Here is a 21,427-nt window from a genome sequence, read left to right as displayed (position 1 = left end):
GGGAGAGTGTTTGTGATGAATCAGTGGAAATAAAATGGATATATTTCAACTCACAGAAGTGCCAAAGTTACCAGGGTCAAAAGAAAATGAAAGTGAAAGAACTTGAAAGTGTGTAGTCAGACTAGTCAACCTGAAGTGACCGACAGCCATCCGTCAGCGTGTGGGGTTATTTATCAGTGAGGTGTCAAACACACAGAAATTGTATCCACAGCATACAGGGCAATTTATCTTAACGCCTGAGAGCTATTCAAATGAAGGGGGAAAAATACTTTTTCAGTGTGGCCCCGCGGGACCTTGGCGGAGACAGAATTTGGACACCAGGCAAAATGAGTTTGAGATCCCTGACATAGACAAACACATGACGAGGTCCCAAAGTTACCGAGGAACCCGCACTGATAAATGGAAAGCACACACACACACACTCACCCTGAAGGCGGTGCCCTCCTCAATGATGGTGGGCAGCTGAGAGAGACAGATGTCCACGGCCAGGTCCCATGCCTGCCTGTAGAGGAGCGATGCACACACACACATTAGGCATCAACAACCCAAATGTCCAACACACACACACAGACTGTCGTAGAGAGGAAAGCATTGAGGCTTTGATCCATTCCAAAGTGTTCTCCCTGGTCATCATGTTTAATTCATACTGTTACATAACACACATCAAACTGCAAACACACATTACTGCTGCACTCTCACCAACCCCCCTCTTCCCCTCTCCGCCAACCCCCTCTTTGCCAACCCCCTTCTTTCCCTCTCCGCCAACCCCTCTTCCCCTCTTCGCAAACCCCCTCTTCCCCTCTCCGCCAACCCCTATCCGCCAACCCCCTCTTCCACTATCCGCCAACACCCCTCTTCCCCTATCCGCCAACACCCCTCTTCCCCTATCCGCCAACACCCCTCTTCCCCTATCCGCCAACCCCCTCTCCGCCAACCCCCTCTTCCCCAACCCCTCTATCCGCCAACCCCCTCTTCCCTATCCGCCAACCCCCTTTTCCCCTATCTGCCAACCCCCATCCGCCAACCCCTATCTGCCAACCCCTATCCGCCAACCCCCTCTTCCCCTCTCCGCCAACCCCCTCTTCCCCGACCCCTCTATCCTCCAACCCCCTCTTCCCCTCTCCGCCAACCCCCATCCGCCAACCCCCATCCGCCAACCCCCATCCGCCAACCCCCATCCGCCAACCCCCATTCCGCCAACCCCCATTCCGCCAACCCCCTCTTCCCCTCTCCGCCAACCCCCTCTTCCCCTCTCCGCCAACCCCCTCCCCTCTCCGCCAACCCCCTCTTCCCCTCTCCGCCAACCCCCTCTTCCCCTATCCGCCAACCCCCTCTTCCCCTATCCGCCAACCCCCTCTTCCCCTATCCGCCAACCCCCTCTTCCCCTATCCGCCAACCCCCTCTTCCCCTATCCGCCAACCCCCTTTCCCTATATTTGTTCTGAGGCAGCACTTGGGGTCTGCAGCTAAGGGGTTTGTCCTCTGGTTAGAAAGTGCTGTGCCACCAGAGACTCTGGGTTCGCACCCAGGCTCTGTCGCAGCCGGCCGCGACCGGGAGGTCCGTAGTGCGACGCACAATTGGCCTAGCGTCGTCCGGGTTAGGTAGCCAAGGTAGCCAGGTGCACGGTGTTTCCTCCGACACATTGGTGCGGCTGGTTTCCGGGTTGGATGCGCGCTGTGTTAAGAAGCAGTTCGGCTTGGTTGGGTTGTGTATCGGAGGACGCATGACTTTCAACCTTCGTCTCTCCCGAGCCCGTACGGGAGTTGTAGCGATGAGACAAGATAGTAATTACTAACAATTGGATACCACCAAATTGGGGAGAAAAAAAGAAGAAAAAAGAAGAAAAAAAAGGGAAAAAAAAGAAAGTGCATGCAGGAATTTAGCATTTGGTTGACGAATGCAACAATACTCAACGTTACAGATTTGTTCCAGTCATTGAACGCAACTAAGAACACTGTCTTTGCCTATTCCATCCAGGTAACAGAGGAATCCAAGATAAATGACGAATACAATTCTCTAAAGAGAAAGATATTTCCCTAGTCAAAGGATCCTAAATGCTAGTTATAATCTATGTAGAATACAAATCATCATATCATTCACATAACAGTGTGCATTCAATATTCAGATCAGGTATAAATATTTGTAATCCCAGTGCATGAATATATCAAATATATGAAACATCTGGAATCAGTCGAGTCAAGCAGACAAACATTCGTTCGGCGACAAAAAAAAAACCCATCTCTCTTGTTGTTAGTATCAGTTTGGGAAGTGAGTGAAAAGTGACATGAAAACGTGATTGGGATTTGTTATGGGGGGAGGGGTGTGTGACGGCCGCAGGTAGCTTAGCGGTTAAGAATCTCCGAGCCGTCGTTCAAAACATCTGTCATTGCTGCTGCGAACCGCATCACAAGAGCAACGCCAAAGAAGAGACGTGTAAAAGAATTGACATCATTGATACAATTTCAATGTTGTTGCTTTGTGTATCACTAAATTAGCTTGAGATGATTTTACTGCAACACTGCATCCAAGTTGCAAGCCATAGGCGTGTCAAAGAGCTGTCAGTCAAGGTCGAGCTCATGAATAATAAACTCCCCGCCCACAAAGTCGTGTCTTTTCAAACTTCCTGGTAGTTAGCCATGAGATTAAAAGTTATTTTTTCACACCTTTTCAGCATTTCTATCCAAAGCAAATATTATAGGTGATATTTTAGTCACTCAAAAGGCTATTTTACATGGAAATCAGAATGACAGTTCGGGACCTTGGGACCTTTTAAGAAAGTGTGTATGAGGGTATTTGTGTCTAGTTGCTGACACTGCTGTAGCTTCTACCTGCAGCAGAGCTGGGTGCAGCCGTAGAGGCCATACACCCCCACCACACACACCTGTCCCCAGCCAATTTAAATCCGAATAATGGCCCACTAACAAAGACACAACAAGAGCATTTTTAATAACACTTGCTGGTTACATATGGACACGATCATCAATCAACACATTTCCCCAAACCCTCACTATTTCTAACCACCTCCACACTGTGTTTGTCTGCTTTACTGTGTCTCTTACTCTGTCCCCTACACACTTCCTATCAGTCTCTCTCCTCCACTGTTTATTCCTTCCTTTACTGCTATCTAGCTACTTCAACACTTCCTACCAGTCTCTCTCCTCCACTGTTTCTTCCTTCCTTTACTGCTATGTAGCTACTTCAACACTTCCTATCAGTCTCTCTCCTCCACTGTTTATTCCTTCCTTTACTGCTATCTAGCTACTTCAACACTTCCTACCAGTCTCTCTCCTCCACTGTTTCTTCCTTCCTTTACTGCTATCTAGCTACTTCAACACTTCCTACCAGTCTCTCTCCTCCACTGTTTCTTCCTTCCTTTACTGCTATCTAGCTACTTCAACACTTCCTACCAGTCTCTCTCCTCCACTGTTTCTTCCTTCCTTTACTGCTATCTAGCTACTTCAACACTTCCTACCAGTCTCTCTCCTCCACTGTTTCTTCCTTCCTTTACTGCTATCTAGCTACTTCAACACTTCCTACCAGTCTCTCTCCTCCACTGTTTCTTCCTTCCTTTACTGCTATCTAGCTACTTCAACACTTCCTACCAGTCTCTCTCCTCCACTGTTTCTTCCTTCCTTTACTGCTATCTAGCTACTTCAACACTTCCTACCAGTCTCTCTCCTCCACTGTTTCTTCCTTCCTTTACTGCTATCTAGCTACTTCAACACTTCCTACCAGTCTCTCTCCTCCACTGTTTCTTCCTTCCTTTACTGCTATCTAGCTACTTCAACACTTCCTACCAGTCTCTCTCCTCCACTGTTTCTTCCTTCCTTTACTGCTATCTAGCTACTTCAACACTTCCTACCAGTCTCTCTCCTCCACTGTTTCTTCCTTCCTTTACTGCTATCTAGCTACTTCAACACTTCCTACCAGTCTCTCTCCTCCACTGTTTCTTCCTTCCTTCACTGCTATCTAGCTACTTCAACACTTCCTACCAGTCTTTCTCCTCCACTGTTTCTTCCTTCCTTCACTGCTATCTAGCTACTTCAACACTTCCTACCAGTCTCTCTCCTCCACTGTTTCTTCCTTCCTTTACTGCTATCTAGCTACCTCAACACTTCCTACCAGTCTCTCTCCTCCACTGTTTCTTCCTTCCTTTACTGCTATCTAGCTACTTCAACACTTCCTACCAGTCTCTCTCCTCCACTGTTTCTTCCTTCCTTTACTGCTATCTAGCTACTTCAACACTTCCTACCAGTCTCTCTCCTCCACTGTTTCTTCCTTCCTTTACTGCTATCTAGCTACTTCAACACTTCCTACCAGTCTCTCTCCTCCACTGTTTCTTCCTTCCTTTACTGCTATCTAGCTACTTCAACACTTCATATCAGTCTCTCTCCTCCACTGTTTCTTCCTTCCTTCACTGCTATCTAGCTACTTCAACACATCCTACCAGTCTCTCCTCCACTCTTTCTTGCCACCCCTTGTTCTCCTTTGACTTCTTCCTTCTCCTCCCTCCCCATTCTCTTTCTGTGCTTCCTTTCTTGCTGGCTCAAGCATCTCTTTAGAGCTGTGATGGGGTATAGTGTAACAAAGGAAAAATTATTCCGTGCTCTTTAATGTTATCTCAAGAAGAGAAAACAGAGGCAATAAGAGATGAAAACAGGCGATCGCTCACTCAAGAGGCTTTCAGCAACAACACTCCCCCCAACTACTGCTTTTCGCAACCGATGGTGGAAAAACACACAAAAGGATTTTGCAGACAGTTTTCAACATGCATCTAATGAATGGACAGACAGTAGATTGAATAGAAAAAGGCCAACAGAGAGAACGTGTGTGTGTGCGCCAGCGCGTCTTACCACATGGCGTGCATGTACGTAGGTGGCAGGCGCGGACTGCTGACAGGGGTGCAGTTGTATGACCTCATTATCCTCTCGGCCAACAGGAAGTTGCGGAATAAACTGGCCACCAACAGGTCCTGACGAAAGAGCTTCTGGAACAGATCTAGAGAGAGAGAGAAAAAGGATGAGTAAGAGAAGAGAAGATTTTCAAATTTTGCACAAATAAAAAAAACACTTAAATATCACATTTACATAAGTATTCAGACCCTTTACTCAGTACTTGGTTGAATCATTTTTGGCAGAGATTACAGTCTCAAGTCTTCCATTCTTCTCTGCTGATCCTCTCAAGCTCTGTCAGGTTGCTGCACAGCTATTTTCAGGTCTCTCCAGAGATGTCCGGTTGGGTTCAAGTCCAGACTCTGGCTGGGACACTCAAGGACATTCAGAGACTTGTCCCCGAAGCCTCTCCTGCATTGACTTGGCTGTGTGCTTAGGGTCATTGCCCTGTTGGAAGGTGACCCTTTGCCCCAGTCTGAGGTCCTGAGCACTCGAGACGGTTTTCATCAAGGATCTCGCTGTACTTTGCTCCGTTCATCTTTCCCTCGATCCTGACTAGTCTCCCAGTCCCTGCCGCTCAACAACATCCCCACAGCATGATGCTGCACCCACCATGCTTCACCGTAGGGATGGTGCCAGGTTTCCTCCAGAAGTGACGCTTGGCATTCAGGCCAAAGAGTTCAATCTGGGTTCTCATGGTCAGAGTCCTTTAGATGCCTTTTACTGGGGAGTGGCTTCCGTCTGGCCACTCTACCATAAAGGCCTGATTGGTGGAGTGCTCCAGAGGCTGATTAATGAATTGCAGTGCCGTATGGCTTCTGGGGCTTATCAGCCCATCACCACTGTTGTCCTTCTGGAAGGTTCTCCCATCTCCACAGAGGAACTCTGGAGCTCTGTCAGAGTGACCATCGAGTTCTTGGTCACCTCCCTGACATAGGCCATTCTACCCCGATTGCCCGGTCGGCCAGCTCTAGAAAGAGTCTTGGTGGTTCCAAACTTCTTCCATTTAAGAATGGAGGCCACTGGGTTCTTGGGGAACTTCAATCCTGCAGACATTTTTTGGTACCCTTCCCCAGATCTGTGCATCGACACAATCCTGTCTCGGAGCTCTACAGACAATTCCTTCAACCTCATTGCTCGGTTTTTGCTCTGACATGCGCTAGCATCTGTGGGACTTTATATAGACAGGTGTGTGCCTTTGCAAAATCATGTCAAATCAATTGAATTTACTACAGGTGGACTCCAATCAAGTTGTAGAAACATCAAGGATGACCAATGGAAACAGGATGCACCTGAGCTCAATTTCGAGACGCATAAGCAAATTGTCTGAATACTTATGTAAATAGGGTATCTATTTGTTTACTTTTTATAAATCTGCAACAATTGTTAAAAACCTGTTTCTGTTTGGTCATTATGGGGTATTGTGTGTAGATTGATGATAAAACAATGATTTGATCCATTTTAGAATAAGGCTGTAACATAACATGTGGAAAAGTCCATGGATCAATACTTTCCGAATGTACTGTAGGTGTGTGTGCATTGCGTGTGTATGTATTGAATGTGGACAGACAGGCAGAGTGCCGTAGCAGCTCCAGATAGATCAAGGCAGGGGGCGGTAGTGACATTTTCAACTCTTATTATTAATTCATGCATTATCTCATTTAGTTTAATGGGGCCAGGTTGCTCCAGTGTTAATCCCCAACTAATGATAATAATTGGTGTGTGTGGGTGTGTGAGAGAGAGAGTGAGTCTGTCTGTGTATAAGTGTTTTGATTGCGGTGTGATTCGAGTGCGTGTTCGCGTGTGACAGAGTGAGTGTGTGAGTATGTCCGTGTGAGAGTGTTTTGTGTGGTGAGGTGTGTGTGTGTGTGTGTGTGTGTGTGTGTGTGTGTGTGTGTGTGGTGGATTAGGTGTGCCGTGCCTTCATGAAGGAGATTCTCTGTGATGTAGGCTGATTAATGAATTGCAGTGCCGTATGGCTTCTGGGGCTTATCAGCCCATCACCACTGTTCTTCTCTCACATCACGACTCACATGAGTGTGAGTGAGTGAGAGATACTTTCTACTTGTCTGGGAAACCTAGGTAGACACAGGGGTATGAGTGTGTGTGCTTGCATATACTCTCCCAAGCGCATGTGTGTGTGTGTACCTCTGGGCAGCACGTTCCAGGCGATAGTGTCAGTGATAGCAGTGAAGATCCAGTTGAGCTCTCCCAGAGGGGTGCGTCTGTCATTCAGTCTCCCAGGTATCCTACACAACACCATAGGTTAGTCAGTAACATTAAGATAGAGGTAACTGCCAAAATAAAGGAAACACCAACATAAAGTGTCTTAATGGGGGGGGCACCACGAGTCAGAACAGCTTCAATGCAACTTGGTATAGATTCCACAAGTGTCTGGAACTCTGTTGGAGGAATGCGACCATGGATATAAAGCATTGTTCTATATATATATGGATGCAACACGATTCTTCCGTGAGAAAAAATAATTTGGTGTTTTGTTGACGGTGGTGGAAAATGCTGTCTTAGGCGCCGCTCAAGAATCTCCCATAAGTGTTCAACTGGGTTGAGTTCTGGTGACTGAGACTGCCATGGCATCATACATCGTTTTCATGCTCATCAAACCATTCAGTGAACACTCGTGCCCTGCGGAAGGGGGCATTGTCATCCTATGGAGGTATAGCCATGGTAACCAAAATAATGGACTGAATAATGGTCTGCCCAGCATTTTTATACATTTGTAAATGACTTAAGTCAGGAACCAAACCTGTGTGGAAGCATTTACTCAAGCGTTTCCATTATTTTGGCAGACACCTGTATATTCCATATAAAATACACTGAGTGGACAAAACATTAAGAACACCTTTCTACTATTGAGTTGCACCCCCTTTGCCCTCAGAACCTCCTCAATTCGTCGGGACATGGACTCTACAAGGTGTCGAAAGCGTTCCGCAGGGATGCTGGCCCATGTTGACTCCAAAGCTTCTCACAGTTGTGTCAAGTTGGCTGGATGTCCTTTGGGTGGTGGACCATTCTTGATACACACAGGAAAAACTGTTGAGCGTGAAAACCCCAGCAGCGTTGCAGTTCTTGACAAACTGGTGCACCTGGCACCTACAACCATACCCCGTTCAAAGGCACTTAAACATTTTATCTTGCCCATTCACACTCCGAATGGCACAGACACACACAATCCATGTTTCAATTGTGTCGAGGCTTAAAAATAATTTTTTAATTGGTCTCTTCCTTGATCGACACTGATTGAAGTGGATTTAACAAGTGACATGAATAAGGGATCATAGCTTTTACCTGGATTCACCTGGTCAGTCTATGTCATGGAAGGAGCAGGTGTTCCTAATATTTTGTTCACTCATTGTATTTCAGTGTTCTATATCTAATACATCCATTTCATCAGTCTAATTAACATATAGAGCTATTCATTTCAGTGGCATCAAACTACAATAACACTTTAAAACTGTCATTAGACTTGATGGGAAAGCACCGCAGATTATATGCACATATAAAGCACTAAAATACTGCACTATATCGTAGCGTTAAGCAATTATTTTTCATTTTTTAAACAACTAACGTCCGTTCTACGATTTGATATCCATATGGTTGTGTTTTCTTTTCTTCCTGAGCTCGATGTGCAGTTTGTAGAGATGAATCACCAAGTCTGAACTGTGTGATGTTGTAGGGAGTTGGTTTCCAACAGGCCAATCTTTTATACTGAACAAAAAATAGTTGTAGCGATGAGACAAGATAGTAGCAACTAAACAATTGGATACCACGAAATTGGGGAGAAAAAGGGGGTCAAATTAAATCAAATGTATAAATAGGCAGATTTCACATAACTGGGACTACAGATGCTGTTGGTCACAGATACCTTAAAAAAAATAGGGGCGTGGCATCAGAAAACCAGTCAGTATCTGGTGAGACCACCATTTGCCTCATGCAGCACAACATCACCTTTTCATAGAGTTGATCAGGCTGTTGATTGTGGCCTGCGGAATAAAGTCCCAATACTTGCCACATGGTGCTGTGCATTATCATGCTGAAACATGGTGATCGCTGCGGATGAATGGCACGACAATGGGCCTCAGGATCTCGTCACGGTATGTGTGCATTCAAATGACCATCGATGAAATTAAATTGTGTTCATTGTCTGTAGCTTAGGCCCATACCATAACCCCACCACCATGGGGCACTCTGATCACAACATTGACATCAGCAAGCCACTTGCCCACACAACGCCATACACGTGATCTGCTGTTGTGAGGCCAGTTGGACATACTGCCAAATTCTCTAAAAACGACTTTGGAGGCAGCTTAGAGAAATGTACATTACATTTTCTGGCAACAGCTCTGGTGGACATTCCTGCAGTCAGCATGCCAATTGCACACCTCAAAACTTGACACATCTGTGGCATTGTGTTGTGACACTAAACTGCACATTTTAGTGGGCTTTTGTCTCCAGTACAAGGTGCACCTGCGTAATGATCATGCCGTTTAAATCGGCTTCTTGATTATGCCACACCCATCACATGGACGGATTATCTTGGCAAAGGAGAAATGCTCACTAACAGGGATGTAAACAAAATTGAGCACAAATTTAGAGAAGTAAGCTTTTTGTGCGTATGGAACACGTCTGGGATCTTTTATTTCAGCTCATGAAACATGGGACCAACACTTTACATGTCGCGTTGATATTTTTATTCAGTGTGCATAGTTTAGCACAGAAGACGTGGTAATTAACTACAATGACCATAATCCATTAACGCGCTTGCTTCAACTTGTGTGGTCTGTGCGGAGCAGGACAGGGAGACTGGCGCCTTACTCAGACCGACAGCGTCATTGCGTTTTGCTCCACCAGACGCATATTCATTTCTAATAGAATGCTGTGTTTGGCTTGTTTGGCTTGCAGCATTGTGTTGCAGAGGTAGTTCCAGTGCGCATCAAACTGCATGTAACGACTTGACAGAAACAGTAGCAGAAGGTGAATGTTGTACTGTTGTTGCACACATCTGGTAAACATGTTGGGTTGTAAGGAAAGATGTTTTGACTGCTAGGACGTTGACGGTCTTGATCGAGGCGTGGTCGAGAGGGATCGAAGGCAGTTGCTTCGCGAGCCTGAAAATACATGATTGATTGATAGTTGTTATTCAGCCTTATTTACTTTGAAGAACTACTAAAAAATGTATTTTTGTCAGACAGCATAGGCAGCAGCTTTATAGAGATGAGACGACTTGGAATGAAATAAAGTTAAATAAATCTAATTTTGTTAAAGTAAAGTGAAAAAACAGTTAATAAGTGATAAACAGTAATGGGCAGTCACCATGGGACTTGTTCATTGTTGTATTATGTGAAACAGCATTCAACCCGGAATTTCATGTCTAAATAAATAAATACATTGAAACCAAAAACCGTGATTATTTTTTAACAATCGAAACGACCTCAAAGTTCTAATCGCTATAGCCTTACTTCATAGAGAATAGGGTGCAATTTGGGACTCTCCCTCAGACATACACCATCTTCCTCTGAATCAAAGTCCTCCACAAAGACCTAATAGGAAACCTCTCCTTTAGCACTAGCCTATCCTGTCTCGGATCACTCAGTATTCCAAACCTGAGATTGCCATGGAAATGAGCGTGGGGATTGCTTGTCCCAGACGGGAGCGGTATCCGCGGCGCCCGGCACCATGGTAATCAACACGGCGACACAGGAAAATCACCTCAGCCCCTCTCCCAGCTCCCTGTCGTATAATGAGCAGTCAGTGAGGCTAGAAGTGGAGGGAGAGGAGGCTAAGACTAAAGGCTACTGAACCAGAGAGAGAGCACGAGAGAGAGAGAGCACGAGAGAGAGAGAGCACGAGAGAGAGAGAGAGCGCGAGAGTTAATTTTTATTGTTTATTTCACTTGTATATGATCTACCTCACGTGCTTTGGCAATGTAAACATATGTTTCCCATGCCAATAAAGCCCCTTGAATTGAATTGAATTGAGGGAGAGAGAGAGAGAGAGAGAGAGAGAGAGAGAGAGAGCACGAGAGAGAGAAGGCTAAAGATTAGCTAGCAGAGAGTGTAGTACTGAACTAAAGGGAGAGAGACTAATGGCTAATGGACTGGAAGGAGAGAGGGAGAAAGGAGCGAGGGGGTTAACACTAGAACGACTGTAGGACAACGGCCACTGACGTTTGATTTTGAAAATACATTTGAGGGGGGAAAAAATCAGCACACAATAAAAGTTGTCCTGTTCCTTCCAACTTTTCCTAAATATTTGTATTTTACACTGCCTCATTAGCTCATTTGTCAGAATTTGAAATCACAAACAGAAAAATACTTAGAGCCTTTTTTCCTGTTTGTTTCCACCACTCTTCCCAACTTAACCCGTCAAGACAGGATGTTGGTACCCAGCCAGGTGCTAATGCAACTCTCTCCCCACTGAATGAAAGACAAATGGGGGATAACCCTGCACCTTACTTCACAATTGAATTCAAATGAGGCCTAACTAATGATAAGGAGGGTGAAGAGGTTGATTTAGTTTAGAAAGACAATAGTGGGATGAAGAGTGTGTGTTATGCCCATTTATCAGCAGCAAATCATTTGACCGCACGCCTTGGGGGTTGATACCTTTCTCTTTTAAGTTGTACTTTGTCAAAATAGGCTGTTGTGGGACTGTTTTATTTACTATAACTCTATTACTAATCACATTTCCTGTAATGGAGACTGAAACAAGCTGGTAGGCCTTTAGAATAATGTAAAACATATCCTGGACTCTGTCCGGCGAAGCAAACGATGCCAGCCCACTGAATGAATGACAAACGGAAGGAATGGGCAATAATTGTGCGAGTTACTTCACAATCAAATTTAAAATGAGGCCTAACTGAATGACGAGGGTGAAGAGGTTGAATTCATTTTGAACGATAGTGGAATGATTCTGTGTACTGAGTGTGTGTTGTGCCTATCAGCGTTGGCGGTCATGTTAATCATTGGACCGCACGCCTTGATTACCATTCTCTGTTACGTTCTACTTTGTAAAAAGAAGCAGCCACAGGATTATCATTTAGTGTAACTATTACTAGTTGAATGTGTTGGAAGGGAAACAGAAAACATTCTGTGTGATGCAGTCGGCCTTCAGAACAATGCAAAACAGATCCTTACGATGCCAGTCGGCCTTCAGAACAATGCAAAACAGATCCTTACGATGCCAGTCGGCCTTCAGAACAATGCAAAACAGATCCTTACGATGCCAGTCGGCCTTCAGAACAATGCAAAACAGATCCTTACGATGCCAGTCGGCCTTCAGAACAATGCAAAACAGATCCTTACGATGCCAGTCGGCCTTCAGAACAATGCAAAACAGATCCTTACGATGCCAGTCGGCCTTCAGAACAATGCAAAACAGATCCTTGTGATGCAGTCGGCTTTCAGAACAATGCAAAACAGATCCTTACGATGCCAGTCGGCCTTCAGAACAATGCAAAACAGATCCTTACGATGCCAGTCGGCCCTTCAGAACAATGCAAAACAGATCCTTACGATGCCAGTCGGCCTTCAGAACAATGCAAAACAGATCCCGATGCCAGTCGGCCTTCAGAACAATGCAAAACAGATCCTTACGATGCCAGTCGGCCTTCAGAACAATGCAAAACAGATCCTTGTGATGCCAGTCGGCCTTCAGAACAATGCAAAACAGATCCTTACGATGCCAGTCGGCCTTCAGAACAATGCAAAACAGATCCTTGCGATGCCAGTCGGCCTTCAGAACAATGTAAAACAGATCCTTGCGATGCCAGTCGGCCTGCAGATCCGGCCCATGGAAACCACACCTAAACTACACCCAAACTAATTGCACACAGATTAAGAGAGTTAGACTACAGACAAGATTAAATTGACAATAATCCGATGAGTGACAATATCAGTTGTCAAACTGTACGTGCATTTACAGACGCAGGGAAAGGAGGATCACTTCATCATATCCTCCTTCAGAGTCACATGCGGGTAAAACATTTTCATTTCTAAATAGTATCAGAAAGAGCATATTCTGCAGTTTCTCTTACACTTACCGTGGTCAAATAACTCGCTATTCAAGAGGTGCAGCTCTATTTCCAAAATGTCACTTTTCCCAAGAACATCCCTGCTGTCCATGAATTCAGCACATGACCACTCACGCGGCAGCATTGCTCTGCCTACTACGCAAAAACCAGTAGCATAATACAGTTCAAATATGCTATTCTGTCGTCAATGGATGAATGGGCAATAGAAACCAGGTATAAACTGATAATGGTGACTTCAATGAACTGGTTGATGAGGGTGATTGAATTTAATTGATCTGAATGATGAGGGTGAAGAGGATGATTGAATTTAGAACTATATTATAACTTTGATGACGAATTGTGGGCAGTCTATTTTATTATGAAAGGCTGTAAACGGTTATATCATTTCCCCTCGGTGACAGTCAAATTAGAGAGAGTACAACACACAGCGTGTAGTTCACAATGGACGACACGGTTTGGGTTGAAAAGAGGGAGGAGTTTGTGACATGCAGATGTTGCAGCACATCAGAGATGGTACTGTTGCTCATGTGCATAGAAAAGGAAACAGTAGGTGGGACATGTCTATGGCTGAACTCTAAACATTTATTGAACTCTTGTATGTCCGCGGGGCGTATGGCGGAAAGAGCATGATGTGGAGTCCTTTTGGTCTGATAGGTACAGGGGAGACTTTTACAAACTGAAGCCAGGCCCATGAAAACTGTGCAGTGCAACCGATTTGTTTGTGGGGCTTGCTCACACAAAGCCCCAAAGCTGTGCGCTGACTGTGGACCCAAAGCATTAAAAAAAAAAGGGGGGAAGAGATGTGTCTGATATAAAAACAGTCATTTGTTGATTGTATCCTGTCATGAATATACACTGCTCAAAAAAATAAAGGGAACACTTAAACAACACAATGTAACTCCAAGTCAATCACACTTCTGTGAAATCAAACTGTCCACTTACGAAGCAACACTGATTGACAATAAATTTCACATGCTGTTGTGCAAATGGAATAGACAACAGGTGGAAATTATAGGCAATTAGCAAGACACCCCCAATAAAGGAGTGGTTCTGCAGGTGGTGACCACAGACCACAGACCACTTCTCAGTTCCTATGCTTCCTGGCTGATGTTTTGGTGACTTTTGAATGTTGGCGGTGCTTTCACTCTAGTGGTAGCATGAGATGGAGTCTACAACCCACACAAGTGGCTCAGGTAGTGCAGCTCATCCAGGATGACACATCAATGCGAGCTGTGGCAAGAAGGTTTGCTGTGTCTGTCAACATAGTGTCCAGAGCATGGAGGCGCTACCAGGAGACAGGCCAATACATCAGGAGACGTGGAGGAGCCCTGCAAAATTACATCCAGCAGGCCACAAATGTGCATGTGTCTACTCAAACGGTCAGAAACAGACTCCATGAGGGTGGTATGAGGGCCCGACGTCCACAGGTGGGGGTTGTGCTTACAGCCCAACACTGTGCAGGAAGTTTGGCATTTGCCAGAGAACACCAAGATTGGCAAATTCGCCACTGGCGCCCTGTGCTCTTCACAGATGAAAGCAGGTTCACACTGAGCAAGTGACAGAGTCTGGAGACTCAGGTGGAGAACGTTCTGCTGCCTGCAACATCCTCCAGCATGACCGGTTTGGCGGTGGATCAGTCATGGTGTAGGGTGGCATTTCTTTGGGGGGCCGCACAGCCCTCCATGTGCTCGCCAGAGGTAGCCTGACTGCTATTAGGTACCGAGATGAGATCCTCAGACCCCTTGTGAGACCATATGCTGGTGCGGTTGGCCCTGGGTTCCTCCTAATGCAAGACAATGCTAGACCTCATGTGGCTGGAGTGTGTCAGCAGTTCCTGCAAGAGGAAGGCATTGATGCTATGGACTGGCCCGCCCGTTCCCCAGACCTGAATCCAATTGAGCACATCTGGGACATCATGTCTCGCTCCATCCACCAACGCCACGTTGCACCACAGACTGTCCAGGAGTTGGCGGATGCTTTAGTCCAGGTCTGGGAGGAGATCCCTCAGGAGACCATCCTCCACCTCATCAGGAGCATGCCCAGGCGTTGTAGGGAGGTCATACAGGCACGTGGAGGCCACACACACTACTGAGCCTCATTTTGACTTGTTTTAAGGACATTACATCAAAGTTGGATCAGTCTGTAGTGTGGTTTTCCACTTTAATTTTGAGTGTCACTCCAAATCCAGACCTCCATGGGTTGATAAATTTGATTTCCATTGATAATTTGTGTGATTTTTGTTGTCAGCACATTCAACTATGTAAAGAAAAAAGTATTTAATAAGAATATTTCATTAATTCAGATCTAGCATGTGTTATTTTAGTGTTCCCTTTATTTTTTTGAGCAGTGTATATTCCCACAGATATTTATTTATGCAATTCGTCCTTTACAATTGTTCATGCGCTGGTGACTTTGTTTAGGAATACAGCAAAAGAGGATGCCCGGCAACGTTCTCTAGCGGGTACTGATAGGCTGAAAGGCCAGGCGGTTCTACCAATACAAACTTTGCCAGTTATCTAGATTAGAATCCATCTTCCCCTTGTGCCCTAAATAATAGCCTACACTAGTCAGTCCCCTGATGGCACAAGTCGGTCGGAACTTGGTCCTCAGATGGGACTTCCCGTTGATGCCAAATAAGGAGTTTCCTCTTGGGTCCCCACATTGATCTCCTGCTCAGTCACACTAGTTAGTCCCCTGATGGCACTAGTCGGTCAGAACTTGGTCCTCAGATGGGACTTCCTGTTGATGCCAAATAAGGAGCTCCCCCTTGGGTCACCGCATTGATCTCCTGCTCTGTCCGTCCGTGTGCGTGTCGACAGGTAGCCTAGCGGATAAGAGCATTGGACCAGGAACCGAAAAGATGCTGCTTCGAAACCCTGAGCCGACTAGGTGAAAAATGCATCAATTTGCCCTTGAGCAAGTCACCTTAACCCTAAAACGCTCTGGATAAGAGCGTCTGCTAAATGAACAAGTGTAAAACAATGTACAGCATGTGGTGTGTGTGGTCTAATGATGACTCCTGACAGCCCCAGTGTGTATAGTGTAGATCAATAGAGGCCTGGCTGTGTTGATGGTGATGTGTTGACTGGGCCGCCGGCCCCCCATGACGCTTTATGACCCCCTCAGTGGAGTACAAGGAGGAAGGGGGAAATAGACTGAGTGGAACGAATGGCTTACCCCATATCCTGACACACACACACACACTAAAGAAAGCTCACACACACAGTGCCCAGAGAGGACGCTGAGGAGCTGCACTGAACCAACAAGGCATCGCTCATGTGAAAGAGCAGTGTGTCAGAGCATCAAAGAGAGACCATTTCTCTTTCCTATTCAGACCTGCTAAACCCCACAAGAGCTCACCCACTGCCCCCATTCATCTGGCCTAACACACATGCGCAGTCAGTACTGACAACACACACTCACTCACTCTGCTAAATGCATTAGAACGGAGGAAAAGGAAGACCACATGGTTCTGCCATAACCTGGACTCCGAGAGACTGGGGGCGACATGTGGTGAGCAGCGACATGTGAAGACATGTTTTCTCAGGGTTCCTGCTTGAGGTAAACAATTGATTGTCAATAATTCCGTAAAACCTACCCTACCAGTATTATTTACTAACACATTTCCAAAGCTTGTTTGGCTAGAGGAGAGACCTGTGAAGGACAAACGATACAACCTACAACATCCCATTACCGTTTAGATGAACGGCTGGTGGCCCTGTGGAGTAAAAGCACTGAGTACTGGGTGTTCCTGCCAACAGTGATTGGCAACATCGTGAAGCACCAAAGAGGAAACATTTAGCATCCCGGATGGGACAACCTGTGTACCAGAAAAGTAGAGGTCAATTGGTTTTTCTCTTTGTTCAAGGGGACACAGAGGTAAGGAAGGAATTAATGGATATCCTGGTCAAAGTATAACATCCATTTCCAACCCTAATTGTTACCTGTCATAGCAGCTACAGCATAGATGTTTTCCATTTTCACTCATTTGAATCGACTTGTTACTATTGTTTTCCTAAAGGTAGAGTGTGCCAGTGTCACTGCTGAGTTCCCAAGTCTCTCAGGTGACTAAGTCACGTCAAATAACGACACATAAGCCAAGTGACTAGGCATGATGAGAACAGCCCTGCCCTACTTAGAGACCCCTAAAGAGACCCAGCAGGGGGCTAGACGAGCACCCGGTGTTTCCTGAAAAGAAAGGATCATCCCTGATCAGGAGGCAGCTTGGCTGTTGTAGGAGTGAAGTCAAAAGATGGGAAACAAACAACAAACATTACATTGCATCTGAGTGAAGTATTAGTCACGATAACTGACATGGTTTAGAATCGTGACTCAATCTCTTATCTAAGATCCTTTTGCAATAAGTGTGTATATAGGGTGTGTGTGTGTGTGTGTGTGTGTGTGTGTGTGTGTGTGTGTGTGTGTGTGTGTGTGTGTGTGTGTGTGTGTGTAGGAGGGAGAGGAGAAGTAAATAATTATTAGTTGGTTTAAGTTCTTTGCAGTGACTTAGGCTTAAGTAATGGGGGTCGGCTGTTGATATGTAACATTTTGGCCTTCTGAGCAGAAAGTGTGTGTGTGTGTGTGTGTGTGTGTGTGTGTCCATTATGGCCGGTTAACACTGAACACATGGAGGTAGTCATGGCCATGTGCTGACTGAGTCACAAACTCAGCTGGGAGGTAAATGTCACCATGTCCTGGGGCCCAGCACTGAAACACACACTGACACAGCTCAGCCTTCGGGAAGCTAATGCTTCAGCAACGCTCCTTATTAGAGCTGTCTAAAACCCCGGTCCTGGAGAACCACACAGGGTGTGTTCAGGGTTCTGATCCAACTCCGCACTAATACACCTGGGGCCTGTTCAGGGGGATGCAACGTTACAGCGTTCAGATATCACTTTTTGGTTTGTTTTTTGAGTGACCAGTAAACATTTTAGAGACTGCCACCAAAACCAGCCGTGTTTAAAGTTCCAGACAGAGGTAAATGAGAAGGTCCTTTAAACGAGTGTTGTGACAAGGTGTGAACTCTGCTATGGACCCAACAGAACAGGCCCGTCAGAAGACAGAGCAACCGGTCTAAAACAATCTGTCTCTCTGAAAGGGGTGTTTTTGCCATTGCAGCACATTGGCAACCACACATGGTATGGTGTTGGGTGATTCTTAAGAGAGGAACGGCTACAGGCTATGATGAATTAGCGCTTCTGTTGCTCTGCACTGGACTCCAGTACCTTTTGGGGGTGAAGTCCGATTTTGAACTAGTTCACCACTTAAAACATCTGCAAAGCTCTGAAATACCACTCGCATTGATTTCTTTTTGGTCTGCATCTGGGTCAGACGCACGTCGTCACTTAGAAAATACACACTCGGAAGGGAAGCCTTTCCCAGCACGGACTGATTACACTGGGTCGGATGGTGTCCAACTCTGAACGAGGTGATACTGAACGAGTACACTACGGAATACACTACACATTCACTTGAGACGAGGACTCCAAAAACATACTCAAACTCAAAAAGCTCTCAAACGCGACCTGCATTTTGATTTCTTCAGGGTCTGCATCTGGGTCAAGTCGGAATGCCGACAGAGCTACCTTCCTAGTGTTTTAGAGGGGAGCGTTTTCCCAGCACGACCTCAATCTCCGACACAAACCTACGATAAGACTGACGCTCGTATGAGCCTCCTGACGTGCCTTTAGATGTGTTCTCGCCGCAGCCCTCGCTCCAGTCCAGTGAGACATGTAAGGAGGGAGAGGTGTCAAAGCTGTCAAAACCGGCCCATGATGTACTGATATGGTGAATAAAAGGAGAGAGAGCGAGAGAGGAGAGAGAGCGAGAGAAGCAAAGTAAGAGAGATCTCTGATTGTTAGTTGAAAGGCTCTCTCTCTGGTTATTTCTCAACCAGCTTTTAACCTCCACAGGGGCATCTCCACACGTCAGAGAGAGTGAGCGAGAAGGAAGAGGAGAAAAGAGAGAGAGAGCTACAGAGAAGGTGGGAAGAGAGCGAGAGAGTTAGACATGATGCCAAAGGGAGGGAGAGAGAGAGAGAGCAGAAGAGGAGAAAAGAGCGAGAGAGCTACAGAGAAGTTGGGAAGAGAGCGAGAGAGTTAGACATGATGCCAAAGGGAGAGAGAGAGAGAGAGCCATACAGTGAACAAGAGAGAAGGAAGGGAGTACCTTATCCACCTGACGAGAGAGAAACACTTCTTGTATCCTCTCCTTCAAAACAGGGGATTGTTTGAAAGAGGAACGGGCTGCGGTTCACCTGAGGTGCCTGAGTTATGGGGCACAGGAGAGGCAACTCTGGAGTTTGGAGCCAATCCTAAACACACTTCCAGTGTTGGAGAGGTGTAGACTAGGCAGAGAGAGGAGGGAAACGTGACTATCTGGCGAGGGGCAGAGAGAGGAGTGAAACGTGACTGTCAGCATCACACTGGGAAAAGAGTTCTACTAGATGAACTGTGAGCCCCTAACACACACACACACACACACACACGTTCAGTGAGTCTGCACCATGACACCCTCAGCCTCTACTAGCCCTAAGCCAAACACACTAATTAACCTCTAGAGGAGGACTAGATTGTGTGTGTGTGTCCATTCTGGCCTGGTTAACACTGAGCACACCGAGGGAATCATGGCCATGTGCTGACTGAGTCACACAATTAGCTGCAGGGAAAGTCATGCTCGCGTTTACACGCCAGCATGTGTGTTTGGAGGGAAAGCGAGAACGTGCGCCTGAGTCAGACAAAGACTCGCCAAATCTGAAGTAGTGAAAAGTTTGTCTCGCCGGCTCTTGTTTAACTGTTATGTCGGCGTGTGAACGTCCGCTCTCTGTATAGTTGGGATAGAGAAAGAGCTCCAGGTGCTGCAAGTTGCCTTCGATGTTCTCAAAACGAGTGGAATTGCATCCGTACGTCCTTTTATCTGGCACATTTGTATCACTCACAACAAGAATATACTCAAATCCATCCATTAAAATAAATAAAAAAACAGATCTTTACAAAAGAAAAAGTGCTTTAAAAAATTGGTCCAAACTACACTACTCGCTGAAAGAACAAAAGAAGAATAGCAATATAAAGTAAAGGAAGCAGAAATGAAAGCGGGAGAGTTGCCACAGCGGTACTTACTTCTCAATGAGGTCCAATGTCACTCCTGGTACCAGCTTGGCACTTTTCTGCATGCAAAACCTGGGGGCACAAACAGAGATCCAGTCCAATCAGGGCAGCAAGAAAGCAAACAAAAGTGCTATATAAAAAAAAAAATGCTTCAGGTCTTAATTCATCTGTAAAGCGCTGAACATTTGCATGGAAGCATTGCCGTGTCAACCACAAACGTTTTTGTTTTCACAGTGAAAAGAAGTTTGATAGCACAGAAACAACAAGTAACTTTCAATTGCATAGCATAAGGTCTTTGAACTAGAGGTTTAGGTGAGGGTCAGGTCACAAAGGGATACATGCAGGGTATATCCAGGTCTATTTAGACTAGAGGTCGACCGATTAATCAGAATGGCCGATTTCAAGTTTTCAGAACAATCGGAAATCAGTATTTTTGGACAATCTTTATTTAACTAGGCAAGTCAGTTAAGAACACATTCTTATTTTCAATGACGGCCTAGGAACGGTGGGTTAACTGCCTCGTTCGGGGGCAGAACGACAGATTTTCACCTCGTCAGCTCGGGGGATTCAATCTTGCAACCTTAGTTAACTAGTCCAACGCTCTAACCACCTGATTACATTGCACTCCACGAGGAGCCTACCTGTTACGCGAATGCAGTAAGCCAAGGTAAGTTGCTAGCTAGCATTAAACTTATCTTATAAAAAACAATCAATCATAATCACTAGTTAACTACACATGGTTGATATTACTAGTTTATCTAGCTTGTCCTGCGTTGCATATAATCGATGCGGTGCGTATTTGTGAAAAAGGACTGTCGTTGCTCCAATGTGTACCTAACCATAAACATCAATGCCTTTCTTAAAATCAATTCACAGTAGTATATATTTTTAAACCTGCATATTTAGCTAAAAGAAATCCAGGTTAGCAGGCAATATTAACCAGGTGAAATTGTGTCACTTCTCTTGCGTTCATTGCACGCAGAGTCAGTGTATATGCAACAGTTTGGGCCGCCTAATTTGCCAGAATTTTACGTAATTATGACATAACATTGAAGGTTGTGCAATGTAACAGGAATATTTAGAATAATGGATGCCACCCATTAGATAAAATACAGAACGGTTCTGTATTTCACTGAAAGAATAAACGTCTTGTTTTCGAGATGATACTTTCCAGATTCAACCATATTAATGACCTAAGGCTCGTATTTCTGTGTGTTATGTTATAATTAAGTCTATGATTTGATAGAGCAGTCTGACTGAGCGGTGGTAGGCACCAGTGTAACAGTATAGCTTTAGACCGTCCCCTCGCCCATACCCGGGTGCGAACCAGGGACCCTCTGCACACATCAACAACAGTCACCCCTCGAAGCATCGTTACC

The 21,427-nt window shown here is 45.6% G+C and overlaps 1 protein-coding gene across 1 annotated transcript in view; it reads right to left on the bottom strand.

Annotated features, from left to right (window-relative positions):
• The window catches only part of LOC112230310 (regulatory-associated protein of mTOR), a 242,324-nt gene that overhangs the window by 119,723 nt on the left and 101,174 nt on the right, over positions 1–21,427 (bottom strand). Inside the window, 4 exon segments of the mRNA XM_042310765.1 lie at positions 427–502; positions 4,854–4,998; positions 7,041–7,141; positions 20,061–20,120. Coding sequence (XP_042166699.1) covers positions 427–502; positions 4,854–4,998; positions 7,041–7,141; positions 20,061–20,120 — 382 coding nt within the window.

The sequence above is a fragment of the Oncorhynchus tshawytscha genome, linkage group LG32, assembly GCF_018296145.1.
Source record: "Oncorhynchus tshawytscha isolate Ot180627B linkage group LG32, Otsh_v2.0, whole genome shotgun sequence".
Taxonomy (NCBI): domain Eukaryota; kingdom Metazoa; phylum Chordata; class Actinopteri; order Salmoniformes; family Salmonidae; genus Oncorhynchus; species Oncorhynchus tshawytscha.
The sequence above is the reverse complement of the archived record's forward strand: the minus strand, read 5'-3'. Positions and strand labels throughout refer to the sequence as shown.